The sequence below is a fragment of the Lithobates pipiens genome, unplaced genomic scaffold, assembly GCF_037356315.1.
Source record: "Lithobates pipiens isolate NorthernLeopardFrog02 unplaced genomic scaffold, aLitPip1_a1.2 Scaffold_18, whole genome shotgun sequence".
Classification (NCBI taxonomy): domain Eukaryota; kingdom Metazoa; phylum Chordata; class Amphibia; order Anura; family Ranidae; genus Lithobates; species Lithobates pipiens.
This window is the reverse complement of record NW_027507758.1, coordinates 263,424,784-263,444,591: the sequence shown is the minus strand read 5'-3', so window position 1 is coordinate 263,444,591 and position 19,808 is coordinate 263,424,784. Positions and strand designations below refer to the sequence as shown.

The 19,808-nt window shown below is 42.2% G+C and overlaps 1 protein-coding gene across 6 annotated transcripts in view; it reads left to right on the top strand.

Annotated features, from left to right (window-relative positions):
• Positions 1-19,808, top strand: part of LAMA2 (laminin subunit alpha 2) — a 1,237,914-nt gene that overhangs the window by 846,059 nt on the left and 372,047 nt on the right. For all 6 annotated transcript variants that reach the window (XM_077486899.1, XM_077486900.1, XM_077486895.1 and 3 more), the window contains one exon: positions 11,188-11,421. In XM_077486899.1, coding sequence (XP_077343025.1) covers positions 11,188-11,421 — 234 coding nt within the window. The remainder of the gene's footprint in view (positions 1-11,187; positions 11,422-19,808) is intronic.

Genomic DNA, 19,808 nt, shown 5'->3' with positions numbered 1-19,808 from the left:
ACTTGCCAGATCTAGAGAATGGTCGAGGGTTGGCGAACATTCCCGCCCAGCATACCCAGGCCATCGACATCTCCAGAAGCGTAGAGTATGAACCGCCCCTGCGGCAGCAAGTGAATGCTCGTGTCTGCGAACACCGAACGAAGTGGCGGCATTCCTACAGGATCCCTTCCCGGAGACATCCTGGGTCCCGAAACAAGTTGCATTCTCAGTATGCGGCACATTCCGAGAAATTTTCTCTCCAACTCAGAGAAAACAGACTTGCGCCTTCCTTCCGCAACACCCACTCACGAGGTGACTTGTGCGGAGAAAAGATCAGCTCAGACTCCTCCCATTGGGCACTGGCTCCTGTATACTTTCATGGGCTTTTGATACAGGCTCCTCCCATGCTTACGCACCTCAGTGAAAGTCTCTCCAAAATGGCGCTGATCCTTGTGAGGCAGTTAAAAAAAAACATTCTTCACCCTCTGTTCCAAGGCCCTGCGAGGTAACTGTAAATCCCAGACTGTGAGCCCCCTCGTGTAGCGGCCAAAACCCTTGCTGGACGGCCTTGGCTTATTGGGCTTACCAGTTACCTTCTCTTGGCCTGCTCTTCCACGTCTAGGGGTTCCCAGGGTTGATACCCAATGACTAAACACTGACACGGATAAAGTCCTTTAACAAAGCTTTTATTTTGCATTAGTAACATCCAATAACACAGTCTCTCACAGGAACAGAGGGCACAGCTGAAGAACTCAGGCACCTTGAACTGCAGGTCTGGCACAGTCTCTAATTCCACCCAGAGAGTAGCCACTCTCAGCTGGGTACTTTAAAGCTGAACAGATCTCTAACCAGAGACCATGGCTGTCAGCACGTTGATTCAAACTTGGAGCAATCCTATGAACGTATGCAAGTAGTAACTAAGAGTAAGCAGGAACCTTTTTCCTCAGTATCTGAAATGTTTCCTGTCTCCTCAATGGTACTGGAAAAACCTGAATTTGTCAATGTCCTTCCCAACTCAGTAACCAGGCACTTCCCAGGGTCACTTCCACGAGCTATGGTGCCTCTCCAAGCCGAGAGAACACCCAGACACCTTGAATCCTCCCTCAGTTACTGAGCCTCAGACCAGCAGGATCCGAGACTCGGGAACAGACGGATCCCTACCCCAGACCAGGCAGGTCTATCAGGGGCCTCTAACCGAAACATGTTGCGGGATGTCAAACACCCCGTGACCGGGACCCCTCACGGGGCTACCCCGGTCCTGGAACCAGAACAGACCACAAGGGTTTCACGAACTCCTCTCTCAAAACACGTGACCCACACATCAAACGTCCAACCAGGCCTGGTTCTTGCCTGTCATGTGCACCTCGCTGCTCACATGACCAGGCAGAGCTTCCAACACAGCCCGGCCAGACTGATGTCAAGTCCAACCTATGTAATCAACCCTCAGAACCCCTACTGTTCTAAGGCAAAAAACTAAATTTACATGCGTATGACACTTTGTCCAAAATGTCATCCACTACACTTCTAATCCCTGTGTGGAGGCTACCATTTGTGGATGGACATTTTATGGTTACACAAACTATCACATTGCTATAATCTTTTTATATGGGCTATAAACAAAAGGACTTATGAATAAATGGCTGTGGAACGAATCATCTGATTTTCCATTATTTCTTATGGCAAAATTTTCTTTGATATACAAGTGCTTTGGATTACAAGCATGTTTTCAAAATGAATTAAGCTTCCAATTCAATGTTTTACTATATATATATATATATATATATATATATATATATATATATATATACAATAACTATAATAACTTTACAATATGTATATTGTAAAGTTACATGTGTCTGTCTCAAAATAAATGTAATCAAAATAATGCATTGATGTATACTGTAAATATCTCTATGATGATACAGAATAAAGTTTAATGTATATACCTTCTACAAAGCAAAATCATCAATATGGCCTTGAGAATAAAGAATGTAAAATACTGTCCTCAGCTGTCTTATACATATATAAATAACACAAGACAACTTTCCGATAGTTCTTTGTAACCATAGAGATAATCTTGTTCACACCTTTGGTTCTATTTTATACACAATCGTGCTTTAGGCTTTGTTCCATACCTTCTATTATATACCATGTACACTGCTTATTCATTTATATAGTTTGTACATTATGCAGTCCTCACCTTCCTCATTTTATCATCTTGTCACCATTCTGTAGTGAGCACTTGTAATATAAATTGCTTTATAACTCAAAATTCACATCAAACAAATTATAAAAATGACCTTGGGTTTCTCCTTTAGGCATGTAAAATGCTTAAGTGATTACAGTAGAGAATCTGTGAACTATCGTTTGCAGAGAGGCCTCCTTTTTTAATTGTCAGAAGCTTCTTTTTATCTAAGTGCCAACCTGGAAGCTATACATGAAAACAGGCCTGGCAGAAGCACTCCACTGGCACATGTGACCTGGTGCTTGGAAGTATTCCCAGCTGCTATTGTCACAAGTCAAATTGGTTATGATTCTTTCATTTCTAAAAAAAAATAATAATAAAGAGGTTTTAGCCACCTGAATTGTATTGCTCTGGTTGAACACAGCTACAAATTAGTCTTTTTAAAGTAGAATCAATTGGGTTTAAAAATAGGACTATCTATGTTACCATAGCCACCAATTACATTTTTCCTTACATTTTATTACCTGAGCTGACAAAGTAGGAGAGAAGCATAATGGTAGTTACTATAGTTGATTCTTCTTGTAGAATTTTTTATAGAAAAGGTCCATTAAAACATACAGTAATGTGTCATGAGCTATGGACTGCATTATGCAGCAGACATATAGTAACTTTGTGTGATCATTTTAGAAAATGCATATGCATTTTGTTATGCATGTTGTTAAAAAATAAAAACACTATATGCTTTTAATACAGTGCATTAAAAATGTACACAACACAAGATGTGTTATGCATGCATTTTACATGCATTTTCTTCTCTTTAGAAAAAAAAATCTGCCTCTGAAATCATAGATATGTAACTAAAAGTGTGCTAATCAAAATGCCTATCGTAGTATCAGTGCTCTACCATTGACTATATTGCAATGCTTGTTTTTTAAAAAAAATACTAAAGGTTCAGCAATGTGCAGCACTAAACTGTAACACAACTAATTTATGTAAATAGCTTAATAGATTGTAGTGGAAATGGTTTCAATTTTCTCTGCACTTTTGAGGTGCTGTAAAAATACTTATTAGCGCAATCACAATACAATAGTGTAAATGGGTCCTTAGACCTTACAGTTGGCTCCTTCCCCCAAAGTGCTGTTGGAAACCAAAACTTCCAACTATGTTAAAAATGTTTCCTGTTTTGTTCAGTACCTAAGAAAGTTATTGACAGTCTTGAGCATTAGAATGTTGGGTGCAGAGGGCTTGGTCCTTTTTTGGGAGGGGCAAACATCAAAGTAATAATGCCTTATGATGTGGCATCGTATGGTGCCTTCTATGTAACTTCAGCCTTCTTTTTGATTTATTGAGTTCAAGTTCTGTTAACGACTGTAAAAACTGGAAGATTCCCCTTCTGATTTTGCTTTGGAAAGATTTATTTGAAAAACTGAACAATGTCCCTCAACCTTTATCTGAACCAGACCTAATATATGGAACCTGTGTTGTCTTTATGTACTGTATGCCTCCTTTAGGGATGAGCTTCGTGTTCGAGTCGAACGTACGTTCGACTCGAACATTGGCTGTTCGGGCGTTCGGCGAAATCCGAACTCTTGGTCCGTTTGCGTCAAAATTCGTATGGCGCGCGCGGACCACAATGCACTGCGATGGCGCAGTGCATTGCTGGCTCATGATTGGCCAAGCATGCACTGTGACCCTGCATGCTTGGCCAATCGCAGCGCCAGCAGTGAGGAGAGCCATGATTGGCCACAGGCATCCTGCCTGTGGCCAATCATAGCTCAGGCTGTGTAGTGCACGCCCCACACTATATAAGGCCGCCTTTGAGGCGGCCTCGTGTAGTGTGTTGGCATCTGAAGCAGTGGGTGTTCTGTGTACCTTCAACACAGTTACACACTAATCGTTTTTGGCTGATTTCCTATCTTGCTCTTGTGTAGTGGTTATTGTCTGTGCCCTGACCGCAGTATACACCACTACACAATATTCACCTCACCTACATAGCTAGCTAGTGATCTATCTTTAACCACTTAACAACCGCCCATTGCCGATTAACGGCTTCAGGGCGGTTGTTTAACTCTGAGAGGCCGTTAATTAACGGCCTCCCAGAATTCTGCTCTCGCGCGCCCCCTGGGGCGCGCACTCGAGAGCATCCGTTCGGCCGTTCGTCGAGAGCTCGTCGCGGCCGTTTACCACGTGATCGCTCCGTCAAATGACGGAGTGATCATTTGTAAACAAACCGGCGTCATGTTATGACGCCGGTTCCTCCATCCCCTCTCTGTACCGATCGGTACAGCGGAGGGGAAAGAGATCGGTGTCAGGAGCGATGTGGGCTGCATCTGCAGTGCCCACATCGCTGCTCACCGAATTTAACCCCTCAATTCCCTGCCAATACTCTGCAATACCAGTGCATACTCTGCAGTACCCTGCCATTACTCTGCAGTACCCCCAATTACTCTGCAGTACCCCCCATTACTCTGCAGTAACCCCCATTACTCTGCAGTACCCTGCCATTACTCTGCAGTACCCCCCAACACTCTGCAGTACCCGCCATTACTCTGCAGTACCCCGCCATTACTCTGCAGTGCAGTACCCTGCCATTACTCTGCAGTACCCTGCCATTATTTTGCAGTACCCTGCCATTACTCTGCAGTACCCTGCCTTTACTCTGCAGTACCCTGCCATTACTCTGTAGTACTCCCCAATACTCTGCAGTACCCTGCTATTACTCTGTAGTACCCCGCCAATACTCTGCAATACCAGTGCATACTCTGCAGTACCCTGCCATTACTCTGCAGTACCCCCCATTACTCTGCAGTACCCTGCCTTTACTCTGCAGTACCCTGCCATTACTCTGTAGTACTCCCCAATACTCTGCAGTACCCTGCTATTACTCTGTAGTACCCCGCCAATACCCCGCCAATACCCCGCCAATACTCTGCAATACCCTGCCATAAATTGCCATACCCAGCCATACTCGGAGATACCCAGCCATACTCGGTGATACCCTGAAATACCCAGCCATAGACGCCCCCCACCCCTCACCGCCCTCCGATGCTTCTACCAACTCGCCAGTACGATCAAAGCCAGAATCTTTTTTTTATTTTTTATTTCAGGCTTCCCAGCCTAGAGGTGAGATGTGGGGTCATATTGACCCCCAGATTTCACTGTAAAGAGGACCTGTCACCCCATATTCCTATTACACGGGATGTTTACATTCCTTGTAATAGGAATAAAAGTGATCAAAAATATATTTTTGGGGAAAAAAATGTCAAACTAAAATAAATAAAGTAAAATGAACAATAAAAAAAATAATAATAATTAAAGTGCCCATGTCCCCATGTGCTCGCATGCAGAAGCGAACGCATGCGTAAGCCCCGCCCACATATGAAAACGGTGTTCAAACCACACATGTGAGGTATCGCCGAGAACGTTAGAGCGAGAGCAATAATTCTAGTCCTAGACCTCCTCTGCAACTCAAAACATGTAACCAGTAAAAAAAAATGTATGAAGAAAAAATTACTAATCTGCTACATTTTATAACAGAAACAAAGAAAAATTCATTTTTTCGCAGAATTTCCGGTCTTTTTTCTTTTATAGCACAAAAAATAAAAAAAACTGAGAGGTGATTAAATACCACCAAAAGAAAGCTCTATTTGTGTGAAAAAAAGGACAAACATTTCATATAGGTCCAGTGTTGCATGACTGAGTAATTGTCATTCAAAATGTGAGAGCACCAAAAGCAGAAAATTGGTCTGGTTATTAAGGGTGTTTAAGTGCCCAGTGGTCAAGTGGTTAATAATAGAGCTTGCAGTCAGTAGTGTTAGGAGATAGTGCGTGCTGTCTGCGTGCTCTGTACCCAGTACATACCGCTATAATATAGGGCAGGCCCCTACTTTCAAACATCCAACTTACAAACATCTCCTACTTGCAAACGCAAGGAGACAGCAGCAAGTGAGATGAAAAAAGATGGATGGCAAAACAAATTATACAGGGGTGATAACCCTTCCCTATGTTTTCCAAAAAGCTTAAAAATAGTTTTTTTGACTGGAGCTACACTTTAAAAATGTACCAGTTGAAAATTACAAACAGATTCAACTTAACACAACAAACCTACACAGTCCCTGTCTTGTTTGCACCGCCTGTATACTGCTGTTCTGAGTATATAGGGCCTGGGGGCCACACGCATTTCCTTTTTTAAATATGGGTACAGGGTTCCCCTTAGAATGCGTACAAGACCCAAATAGGCTGGTAATGGGCAGGGAGGGCTACCCATGCCATTTTTCTGAATGATTTTCAACCATATTGCAGGAACCAGATATAACATTAAAACCGCAAGCAGTTTTAAATGGTGTTATTTCCGTTAAATGTCATTTTGTGCAGGGACTGTTCTAAACACGGGAAACACGTGGCACTTCACAGGCATACTACAGACACCCCCCAGGCACCATATTTAAAGTAATATTTCACTTTTTTTTTTCACTTTAATCGTCATTAAAATCAGTGCTCCCGCCAAAACGGCCGTTTTTAAAACTTTTTTTTGCATTGACCCATGTCCCCTGAGGCAGGAGTCAGGTCCCCAAACCCTTTTTAGGACAGTATCTTGCATATTAGCCGTTAAAATTAGCACTTTCCATTTCGAACGTTCGAGTCCCATAGACTTCAATGGGGTTCTAACGTTCGTAACGAACGTGGGGGCCGTTCGCAAGTTCTGGTGCGAACCGAACCGGGGGGTGTTCGGCTCATCCCTAGCCTCCTTTACTGTAAGGAACAAGAGGGAGCAATTTCTGTGCAATAACAGAACATTTCTAACATAGAAAATATACTGGGTGGGTGGGGGCAACAATGGGCTTGTTTAATTCTTCTATGTGCCTGCTTTTGCCTAGAGGATCATTCGTGGTGCATTTGCCTCAGGCATTACTAAAATAAATGTTTTAACTTTCTCAGCATTACATTCATAGAAATATAAATAACATGTCAAGTCTGCAGTAGAATATTAAGCGACTAAATATTAAACAGATATGAACATACACTCTTGACTTATTTAGACAACAAGAAGGAAACCACATTATCACAAAACAATGCAAAATATACAAGGATTCATATCAAGATCTGTGAGCTGCCTGTGAAACACAGTGTTGGTCTGATCTGGCATAATTATCAATTATCAGTACAATAAACAAATATGGTATACCAGTACCATACAGCAGAGGCGGATCCAGAGTCCAGTCTCGGGAGGGGCACTGCTATAAAATATGGTTTTTTGGGGGCAATTTATACGGGAAATGGCTGGTATTGGCGTTTCAATCATTACGGCACCATGGTTGTTATGGTGTCAGGATGATTGAAGCGCATTATTTCTATTAATACATTGTAATATAAAATTAAATGGTTCAACTCACCATAATGCAGAATCAGTGGGAGCCCTGAGGGTGTCATTTGCCATGTCGCCTGCCACCAAACACGGATTGTCACTTGCCACGTCACTTGTCACCAAATACGGATTGTTACTTGCCACGTCACCTGCCACACATTGCGAATTGTCACTTGCCACGTTGCCTGCCACACATTGCAGATTGCCACTTGCCACATAGCCTGCCACACATTGCGTATTGCCACTTGCCACGTCACCTGCCACACATTGTGGATTGTCACTTGCCACGTTGCCTGCCACACATTGCGGATTGCCACTTGCCACGTAGCCTACCACACATTGCGGATTGTCACTTGCCACGTCACCTGCCACACATTGCGGATTGTCACTTGCCACGTCGCCTGCAACCAGATGCGGATTGCCACGTAGCCTGCCACACATTGTGGATTGCCACTTGCCACGTCACCTGCCACACATTGCGAATTGTCACTTGCCACGTTGCCTGCCACACATTGCAGATTGCCACTTGCCACGTAGCCTACCACACAATGCGGATTGTCACTTGCCACGTCACCTGCCACACATTGCGGACTGTCACTTGCCACATCGCCTGCCACCAGATGTGAATTGCCACGTAGCCTGCCAGACATTGCGGATTGCCACTTGCCACGTCACCTGCCACACATTGCGGATTGTCACTTGCCACGTTGCCTGCCACACATTGTGGATTGCCACTTGCCACGTAGTCTGCCACACATTGCGGATTGCCACTTGCCATGTAATCTGCCACACATTGCGGATTGCCACTTGCCACGTAGTCTTCCACACATTGCGGATTGCCACTTGCCACGTAGCCTGCCACACATTGCAGATTGTCACCTACTGTGTCACTTTTCTGCTAAGGTGTTCTTTTGTTGAGTCCTAGAGTGAAGATAGGCAGCAGAGAGATGATGTAATCTCTCTGCTGCACACAGTATCCCGCACAGTGAGGGCGGAACTGGAGGGCTGCAGGGCAGTGAGAGATGATGTCATCTCCCTGCTCCCCTGCCTGCTGGCCTCTCTGATTGGCCAGCAGCCCTCCTAATCCGCCCAGCTGCCCCCCCTCACCCGTCCACTCAGCGCAATCACCCGTGGAACTGGCCGCGCTGGCACCAGCGGAACCGGCCGCGGAACCTGCCACGCTGGCACCCGCGGAACCGGCCGCGCTGGCACCCACGGAAACCGGCCGCGCTGGTACCCGTGGAACCGGCCACGATTGCACCCGTGGAACCGGCCGCGCTGTCATCTGCTGGCGGTATTCTCGGAGGGGGCAATTGACCCGTTGCCCCCCCCCTGGATCTTTAATTCAGTTAAGCTCAAGTTATTTAACTCTGTGAGCAGTTAAGGAAAACATAAAAATGCACCTACAAATGCCAAACAATAAATGTGGGCAGTACTGTAAAACATAGAATACCATTTTAGGTTTGGGGTTTTACTCTGTTATCAACGTTTTGAAGCTTTAAAGGGGTTCCCAAAATTCCCACATACCATAATTATGTTGAATCTGTTTTATTAAGTTTTAAGCATTTTTAAATAACATTGAATAACCATAGGCAAGATATATCATATTTCCGTTGATTGAACACGTTTACATTAGGATCGGAAGGACAATAAAAGAACATGTATCACATAAGTGTAGTCATGTTGATATCATCAAAGAGTATAGAAATAAACCAAGTAATGGTAACTCAAGTAACCAGTAGACCACTTTTAACAATGATGTAGAAAATAGAAAAAAACAAGGCTCAACACATATGGCCTGAGAGTGTAGTGAATCTACCGGTAAGATTACAATAATCTCAAAAAAGCAAAGGAGGAGGAGTAAAAAAAAACGGAGAAGCATGGAAAGAGAGAAAGAAATAAAAAAAAAAGTGGGAGAGGAGGAGGGTATAAGAGAGAAAAGGAAGTGGGGGAAAAGGTATATCAAGCTACTCATGAGAGGGCCCAAGGGAGCTAGTAGGAGCTGTATCCACTATAAAAGGGTCAAAATCAAAAGAGAACCAGAAGTGTAACCGAACAGTCCACATAATAGTGTGGGTCTCACTTTTATCAGCATCCCACGCTAATATCTTTTCAATATGTTTGATCCTGTCCACTTCGCAGGCCCAGTCCTGTTGACGTCAAGATCTAGCTATAACTGAACATACAACAGTCAGCAAATGTCGAGTTAAGCTCTTCTTGATTTGTTTGTATGACCCCCGTAACATAAATAGGACCTTTAAGCGGGGTTCATTAGGATATTTGTCCCCAACAAGTTTGTTGTATAGCTGGAGAATCTTGTCCCAAAAGAGGGTAACACGTAGGCACATACCCCAAATGTGTGTCATGTTACCTGGGGCCTGCAAGCATCTCCAACATATCTCGGAAACATTAGGATCAAGCTTGTGTAGAATAGTGGGGCACCGATACCACCTAGAGAATATATGATAATTCCGTTCTTGGGCATGAGATGAGATAGAATAGATCATTTAAAAGAAAGCGCCATTACCATAATTAAATGGAACTGTGCTAGAGTAATATTCTTTTTTCAGTGTTTTTTATTGTTTCACAGTAGAATGTCTGAGAACACGTACTGTTAATGCACCAATTAGACCATAAAATGGATGTTAAACAATACTTCTAGGTGTTTAACTATTTTGAATGAAATAAAAGTTGTTAACTTTTGTTTGATTACCTTATATTCAACTCTTTGATCATATAGCTTCACTAATTAATGGCTAGTATACTGTACTGTGGTGTAGCCTGTGACATCAGATAAAGTATGATCCTTAAAGTGTTACTAAACACACAACAGTAAAATCAGTCTATATACAGTATGCAGTAAAGCGTGCTTGCTATACTTACTGTGGAACCTAAGGGGTTAATCCTCCACGTTGTATAAAAGGCTGTTTGATCCTGTCTTCTCCGATCCTCCCCTTATTTTACTGCCCCCAATCTATCTGCTGAGTCACTCTGCACATGCACATTTTGGTGTGTATTGCTAGAGACTTTTTTTTTTCTTGGGAGGGTGCATGTAATCAGCACAGGGACAATCAGCACTGTCCAGACAGAGGGTCGGGAGCCCTGCAGCTTCATAGGATAGTCAGAGAAGAATGAAAACTCCTCCTACAAACTTTAACCAGACACCGAGAGAAGTCACAACACTGCTATATACTGCTGATGTGAAGGTATTTAGCAGTTTATAGTTACTAAAATAATTGCATTTCCATTTTCTGTGTACTGTGGGAGACCAAATACAGTGAATGCATGTTCTGGGTTTAGTAACAATTTAATCATGTAGCCAGTTAAAATGCAGACAAACATTATGGAAAATTTAAACGAAAGGGAAAGTGACGAGGAAAATAAGATGAAAATGAAAAATAAATAAGCCAAAGAAAGGAACACAGAAAAAATTGCAAGAATTACTTCCCTTGGTCTAGGTCCCAACTCCCCACACCAAGTAATATCCATTTTAGGACAAATTTTAATTAGGTGGTTGAAATAAATGAAATATTTAGGAGCTGAGGTAAAATGTTACTATTTGCAATGATTATATTGGATGTGTTGCTTTTGTGTAAAAACAGTTCCCGTAAAGAAAAACACACTTAATACTGTCTGTACGTATTTTTTTTTTTTTTAGGCTTGTGACTGCGGTGTTCCAGGATCGCTCAGTACACAATGTAATCCAGACACAGGTTGCTGTTTCTGTGGACCAAATTTCTCTGGGGACAAATGTACCAGCTGCAGAGTGGGATACATGAATTACCCAAAGTGCATCAGCTGCGACTGTGAGTCGGCAGGAAGTAAACCAGAGAGCTGTGATCAAGAGACAAAGAAATGTTCATGTGAAGAGACTGGACAATGCAGCTGTAAGGTAAGAGCAACAGGTGACATGAAATTATACATGTTCAGATTGTCTTTACAAAGCCAACTGCAAGTAAAGTATGTATTCACTGTGTCTTTTTAGTACATATAAAATGGATTATACTACTGTGCCTAAAAAGCTTTCACAATACCCCTGCTGGAGTTTGTTCTGTATATGTAAGAGTGGGCTACAAGAAGACTGAAAAAGATAAAAATCTGTGGCACATCAGCAGAGTTTCCAATGTAAAATAATTATCATTAAACAGCAATGAGAGATTTTAGTGATGAATGTCTTCCATTTAATGTATAACAGCACCTAAAGGAAAGATTTACATGCAAATCTTACTGGGCTGCTGGAAGTAAATGCACAAGTTAAATACTTTCTAATAATCATTTAACCACACAGCTATAATTTGGATACTGGCCAGGTAGATGACTTATACTACGCTAGTTCTTTATAGAGAGTTTTTACATTTCTATTGGTTGAAAATTGTCTTTAATCAGGCTTCGGTTATTTATTTATTTATTTTTTTATGTTGCATTGATTGTTACTTAATGGGCTTTTTTATGTTCTCTGGTTGTTATTTTCAATCGCTGCACAAATGCTGAAGGTTGTTTAGCACCAAAAATGCTTAACCAGGGTAAAAAAACGTTAAAGTGATTGTACTGTAAACTCTCACCTTGTGAATCAACCCATTCAGTTTAAAATAGAATGGAAATGTAAGACATTTGCGTATAGATTTATATCTATATAGATATATATATATATATATATATATATATATATATATATATATATATATATAGATAGATAGATAGATAGATAGATAGATAGATAGATAGATAAAATAAATTTATTTTTCCCCTTTTTATAAGTGATCACTTATTCTCTGTTCTCAGCTACATAAGAGCTGAGGGAGGAGACGCAACAGCACACTGAACTTCCCCGTGAAAGGCTGTGCAGGGGGAGGTGAGTCAGGACAAGTCTGATCATTGGATGAGAGCAGGCTGAGCTCCCAGAATAGCTAGAGAACTGACCACCGTGTGCTCTTATGCTTAGTGTGGTCCGTTTTTAATATCCATGGCAGGAGCACCAGGGATTTAACAAAAAGGAAGCCACATTAAGAGAACAGGACACTTTTGTATACAAGAACATGGTACAGCAGGCACATATCTGGAATATGAAATTCTGGGGTAACATATTCTTTAACTAAGAAAACACATATGAAATGCCAAACATTTTTCTGTTTTTGATGATGTGATGAACAATTTAATCCCTGTTGTGTTTGTATTGTCTGTGTCTACACTCGATTTATTTACTCCTCTGTTTGTCCTGGTGACCATTGTGATGGAAAATCAAAATTTTAGTGGTCATCAAAAAACAAGGGTAATCTTACAAAGGGGACAGCTGTTCTGGTGAAAACTGTGTAAGGGTGTTCAACTTTGTCTGACTGTGTGTATGCAACACCAGTTTAGGACAAAATCCATCGGAAAAAATCTGACGGAATTTGTTGTCGGAATCTCCGACCGTGTGTACAAGGCATTAGAGTTGTTTCCGGGTTGAACGAAAAAATACTCTCAGTTCCAGTATGCTCGTCTGACCGGCTGCCATACACACAGGCTGAATGTCGGCCATTTTTTATTGAACAGGCTGATGTCACCCAGCATCAGGCCTATGTGGAGTTTGGAGGAGTGTTATAGTCCTAGAATATATTTTCAGGGTAAATTTTGTTCAAGTTCAAATTAAAACAGTTTTTTTTTTAATTTACTTTTAAAAGGAGTGTTCAATTTGCCTAATCTATGGGAAGTGTTAATAGCAGGGATGAGCCGAACAACCTCCCCCCCCCCCACCCCCGGTTCATTTAATAGCAGAATATGCGAACAGGCAAAAAATTAGTTCGAACACGCGAACATCGTTAAAGTCTATGGGACACAAACATGAAAAATAAAAAGTACTAATTTTAAAGGCTTATATGTATGGTATTGTCATAAAAAGTGTTTGGGTCCTGCCCCAGGGGATTTGTATCAATGCAAAAAATTGTTTTAAAAACAGAAGTTTTTCGGGAGCAGTGATTTTAATGCTGCTTAAACTGGAACAATAAAAGTATAATATTCCTTTAAATTTCGTTTCCCGTTTCCCGTGTTCAGAACAGTGCGAGAGCAAAATTACATTTCTAATGGAAAAAAAAGTCATTTAAAAGTACTCACGGCTATAATAAATTGTCAGTCCTGGCAATACACATAAAAGTCATTGAAAAAAATGACATGGGATTCCCCCACAGGGGAACCCCAAACCAAAATGTAAAAAAAAAATGCATGGGGGTCGCCAGAGCTATCTGTCATGGAGCCGCTGTCATCTACAGGATCGTATTCTGAGCCTGAATCTGACAGATGAGTGACCTCCTCTTCACTATCTGTCATGCTCAGAAATGTGTAGGCCTCTTCACTAGTGTACCTTCGATTTGCCATTTTGGGCTCTAAATTTACTGGTACAACTAGTGAGATTCACAGGTAAAAAAGCACCTAGGCTGTCAGCAACTGTATAAAACGCTACCAAAAAAAGCTGTTAGCGATCGCAGGGATCAGGCCTGACTCTGCGAATGCTGCAGTTATGTGTGCTGTGTTTTGTAAGTGACAGTGATCGACCGATACTGCACTTGGGTGGGCTGGGCTGGGCGGAGGGGCACAATGCAGGTGCTAGCAGGTATCTGGGCTGATACCGCTAACAATTAGTTTTTTGGAACCCTAAACTGCTGAGGACGGTAGCATAGATCTGATCAGATCAGATATTGATCTGTTCAGATACTATACCACTAAGGGAGGTGTATGCTTTGCGCATGGGTGTTAGCGGTACTGGCACTAACCTGACTCTGCCTGGGGCGACGCAGACCCTATCTGACACTAAAACATATTTGATATCACCCTGGTGCTATAAAAAGCAAACAAACTAACCAGCATCACCAGTAACACTTATAAGGTGATCACTGGTGAAAGGGTTAACTAGGGGCAATCAGGGGGTTAAAACCTTTATTAGGTAATATATGGGGGTACCTAACGCTATATAAAAACCTGACGGGGACCCTAAATAACTAGATAACGAACTGGCTAACCAGCGTCACCAGTGACACTTATACAGTGATCACTGGTGAAAGGGTTAACTAGGGGCAATCAGGGGGGTTAAAACCTTTATTAGGTAATATATGGGGGTTCCTGATGAATGCTTAGTGACACTGGCAAAAGGGGGTGAAAGGGTTACCTGGGGGGGCAATTAAGGGGTAAATCTTTATTAGGGGAGTAGGGGGCTACCCTGGACCTAAAGGGGCCTAAAGCTAACTGCCCTGTCACTTTTTACAATCACAAATGACACTAAATGCAGTAATCAGTAAACAAATGACCACTGCAATCAGTGACACTGTGACTGAGGGGGCAAAGGGTAATCTGGGGGGTGAACGGGGGGTGACTGGGGGGGGGTGAAAAGTGTGCCTATGTGTACCTATGTGTCAGTGTAGTGTTGTGCACTTATTTGGATGTCTTCTCTCCTTGGCGTTCCAGTCAAAAAGACCGTCACGAGGAGAGTGACATCACTTCCTCCTTCCTGTGTTTACAGTTCACAGGTAGGGGAAGCTTCTCATTCACCAGGGGCGATCGTGAGGGGGTGGCCAGAAATCAATGGCCGTCCCCTCATCACGGATTGCTCCTGAAGTGAAACGGACTGCCGCCACCACCACCACATTGATGTGCCTGGCCGTGCCATTGTGCCAATGTATATGTACAGGCAGCGGTCCTTAAGTGGTTAAAATCACTGCTCCCGAAAAAACTGCCATTTTTAAAACTTTTTTTTGCATTGATACATGTCCCCTGGGGTAGGACCCAGGTCCCCAAACATTTTTTATGACAATAGCATACATATAAGCCTTTAAAATGATCACTTTTGATTTCTCCCATAGATTTTGAAGGGTGTTCCGTGGCTTTCAAATTTGCCACGAACACCCCAAACAGGTGACCAGCCAATGTTCGAGTCAAACTCATGTTTGACCCAAACATAAAGCTCATCCTTAGTTAATAGCTTACAGTATACAGTACATAGATTTTAAAAAATATATATATTTTTTTTGTTTTTTTTGTTTTATAAGGGGTGCCTCAGAGGCTTGCAATCACTAGCACATTGTTTCCCAACTATTGGTCAGTCACATTTTATTTGATAACAAGAGGTGTATTAATACATCTATAGTAACCCTAATGTTCATTTAAACAAATTAATCCTCCAGTTCCGACCGATGGCTAGAAAAATGGCAATGGGTGTGTTGCAGCTGGCAACTTAAATTTAAGACATAGAGATCCATATTTATTTTTCTAATGTGTGCATGTAGGTCCTAATATGAAATATGTGCTGAAACATTTATAGTGTCTTATCTGTAATCTTTTTGAGTGTTCTAGGTGATCATAGTTTAAGGGGAGGGAATGGTGTGGTGCTTATGTAGCACACAAGGGCTAGATCCTCCTGTGGAGCTTTTTTATCAATAAGCATGGAGCAAGAGACACTTCTAAGTTGGCTAGTAGTGGAAAATTCACACTATTACAAGGGACAGAGTGGTGATATAATCAACTGTTTGCAATGATTGTTGATGGTGGCTGGTGTAAAGAAGGGATTATAGGAGAAATACATCAGTAGAAAAAAAAAGCACAGGAAAGTAGAACAAAAAGAAATAACTGTAAAAGCTAAAATGAGGAAGAGAACGTGTAACAAACAAGAGAGAAAGCAGATACCAGAAAGCAAGGCAATCTATAGAGAAAGGGCAAAGGCACGTGAAGTGCTACATTTAGAAATTGGTGAGCTTATAACTTTCACCTCAAACCCTTGGCCTTTAGCAGGAAACTGTACAGTATACTCTGGAATCTTATTCTCACATATTATCATTAGACATAAAATGAGTTCTTAAAATGAGTTCCACGCATAAAACGGGATTACTTCCATCAGACATTAGACATAAGTGGATTGTTACAATCCTTTATTTAAAAAACTCATTAACATAGACACCTAAAGGTTATCTCAACCTAAGAACTAATATATAATGTATTGAAGCTTATCAGTCCATAGATATGGTTGCTGAATTTTTTTTTTTTTTTAAGGATAAGTATATTTTTTGCAAATCGATATGGTTGCTGTATTTTTTTTTTTTTTTAAGGATAAATATATAAATATATATTTTATGCAAATACATTTATAAATATAAATATATTTTGTGCAAATACAGGAAAATGCCTGTTGACCCTGCAGGAAATGCAGTGAGCTCATAACTTCCTGTGCACAAAAAAAAAAAATTACATCTAAGGGCTGGTAAGCTGCAATACATTACATTTATGTTCTTAGATACAATAATGCCGCGACTAATAATAATAATAATAATAATAATAATACACGACTTTTCGACGACTTGGTTCGGCGGACTGGAATCCGTCTGAGAATTTGATCGTGTGTGGGCTCCAGCGGACTTTTTCTTCCCAAAAGTCCAGCAGACCTAGAAATAAAACTTGTAGGGAAGCAGCCTCTGCAAATCTAATCAGAACTGTAGCTCTGCAATTAGAAAATGCCATACTTTCTGCTTACTGGAGAGCACTGGCTCTGACTCAGGGGGCATATATAGGGGCTTCCCCGTATGTATAACAAGGGTGCTTTTCTGCAGAACGGTGGCAGGACAAAGGCTTTTCTATTCAGGCTGTTGCTGATTTTTAAATACACAACTTATAAGACTTTGTAGAGTATTTTTTGTATACACCTGGAATGTAATTAGGTAATTTAATCTAAAAATTTAATTAGGCTTTAATGCACAAAATGGTATACCTTCTATTAAAGAGCGGTGTATGGTGATGCTTTAGAGATTATTAAAACAAAAAAATTTCATTATATGCTGATGTAAGAAATAAAAGTGGAATGGTACCTCTTAGCATATTAAAGAAATATGTGATAGACAATTGGGCTAGTTGTATGTATCAGTCCTGGGCATAGAACTTCCACAATTGATCTTAATCATTTAAAAACAAGAAAAACATGTATTAAAACACCTGAGTATTTTCATCCCTTTTACCCAAAAAAGAGTTAGATATGAAGAAAAATTTAAACTGGGTTTATGACAGTTTTAAACCTTAAAGTGGAGCTCCACCCAAAAGGGGAAGCTCCCCTTGTCTGCATCTCCCCTCCCTTCTGCTGTCACATTTGGGACCTTTTGGTGGGGAGGTGGGAGCGGGTATCTGGTTTTGACCACGGCAAACTGAGCCTGAGGTTCGGCCCCCTTCCTTCACCTTACTTCACAGTTCCCAGAAGTCTGTGGCCCATTCATGCATTTGCAGTAGGAAACCGGCTGTGAAGTCGCAAGGATTCACTGCTAGTTTCCTTAGTCAAGATGGTGGCGCCAGTAACTGATAGCCGACTGAAGAATTGGCTTGAGTGAATGACACCCCTGGATGCCTGGACAGGTAAGTGCCCCAATATTTGTAGCCACTGACTTTATTTTTTATTTTTTTATAGGGGGAGCTGGAGCTTCTCTTTAACTTTTATTATTGCTAATTCAAATATACTGTATGTCCGTATAGATACACAGGAAAAGAAATCATCTTCTAGAAGCATACCTGTTTTGGATATTTCCTGGTAAGACACTAGTAAGACCAGGAAATGTTGTGTTTTTTTTTGGCCTCCTGCAAACTGAACATTTTGCTATGTCGCCTAGACACCTTTCCTCCTGGCAGTGGTTATTTGTCTGATAAAAAAAAAAAACGCATGCTTGTAAATGCTTGTGACACATTTAGGTGCATCAAGCATTTGGGGGGTTAATTCATTTAATGGCCAGAATAATAATTGCTTAGACGCATTTAGATGAGTTTACATGCTTTTAGGTGTGTTTACAGGCATCAAGTATTTTTCTGCCAAAACGCCACTGCTTCTGGATGCGCTGGCAGTGAGTTTGTTTTTTCTGCTTTCTAAAGCCCCTTTCTCTGAATGTCTGTGTGTGCATGGAGACATATGCTAAGATGCAAAGGGCATTTAGAGGCAGGAAAAAATAACCAGATGCCCCTAGGAGCTTAAATTTATAATTTAATTGCACATTTCCAGCTAGTGAACATTTAACACATACATACAACTATGCTATATACAGTAGGTGACTGCGATATTGTGTCAATCTCGCCAATTTTATCGGTGGGATTGACACCCTGCGAGCCCCGTCGCGGGGAGCCAGCTCTGAGCTGGCTCGCATCGGGAAAGGAAAAATGTGTTTTTTCCTTTTCCAATGAGCGACAAGCATTGCTGATATTGAGGCCGTGTTCACACTGGTGCGGGGATCCGACTTGGATCCCCACCAATACTAGGCACTGTGTTTGGTATGAATCTTGAGGGAAAACTCCACACCAAATTTTTAATAAATAACCGGCATGGGTTCCCCTCCAAGAGCATTCCAGGCCCTTAGGTATGGTATGGATTTTAAGGGGAACCCCCTACACTGAAAAAAAGTTGTGGGGGTCCCCCCAAAATCCATACCAGACCCTTATCCAAGCATGCAGCCCAGTCCCAGCATGCCTCGGGACTTGACATCATAAGGGGCGGGGTCACCGTGGGACATCACCTGGTGACCACTCCCCATGCCTATATAAGTGGTCGCACACGGTATTATAGCGGGAGAGAGCGTTGTGTTAACATCGGAAGAAGAGAAGAGGGAAGAAGGACGCAGAAGACCGGGCCATCACTAGTAAAAGAGCTGGAAGAAGATATCGGAGGAGCCGGCAGAAGAACCGGAGAGCGGGGGAGAAGAGGCTGGAGAGCGCAAAGAAGAACCAGAGAGCACGGAGAAGAACTGGAGAGTGCAAAGAAGTCGGAAGAAGACCCCTGAAGTCGAAAGAAGAACCCGGAGCTGCCTAATAAATTACTTTAAAAACCTGTCTAGTGTGTTTTTTTATTGAAACTTTTTCCCCAGGTGAATAGGTAGGGGTACCATGTAGCCCCATACGCATTCACATAGGGTGGGGGGGCCGGGATCTGGGGGTCCCCTTATTAAAGGGGCTCCCGGATTCCAATAAGCCCCCCACCCTCAGACCCCGCCAACCAACGGCCAGGGCATATGGCATGTTACGGTTCAGGGAAGGGGGGCGCTCGTTCATCCCCACCCCTTTTCCTGACCGGCTGGACTGCGTGCTCAGATAAGGGTCTGGTATGGATTTTGGGGGGACGCCCACGCTGTTTCTTCAGCGTAGGGGGTTCCCCTTAAAATTCATACCAGACCCAAGGGCCTGCTATGCCCCTGGAGGGGAACCCATGCCGGTTTTATTAGAGAGTCGACATTGTCGCTTCTTTCTCGCACTCGCTGCAATAGCAAAGTGTGACATTTTCCTATTGCAGCCAGCGCGAGA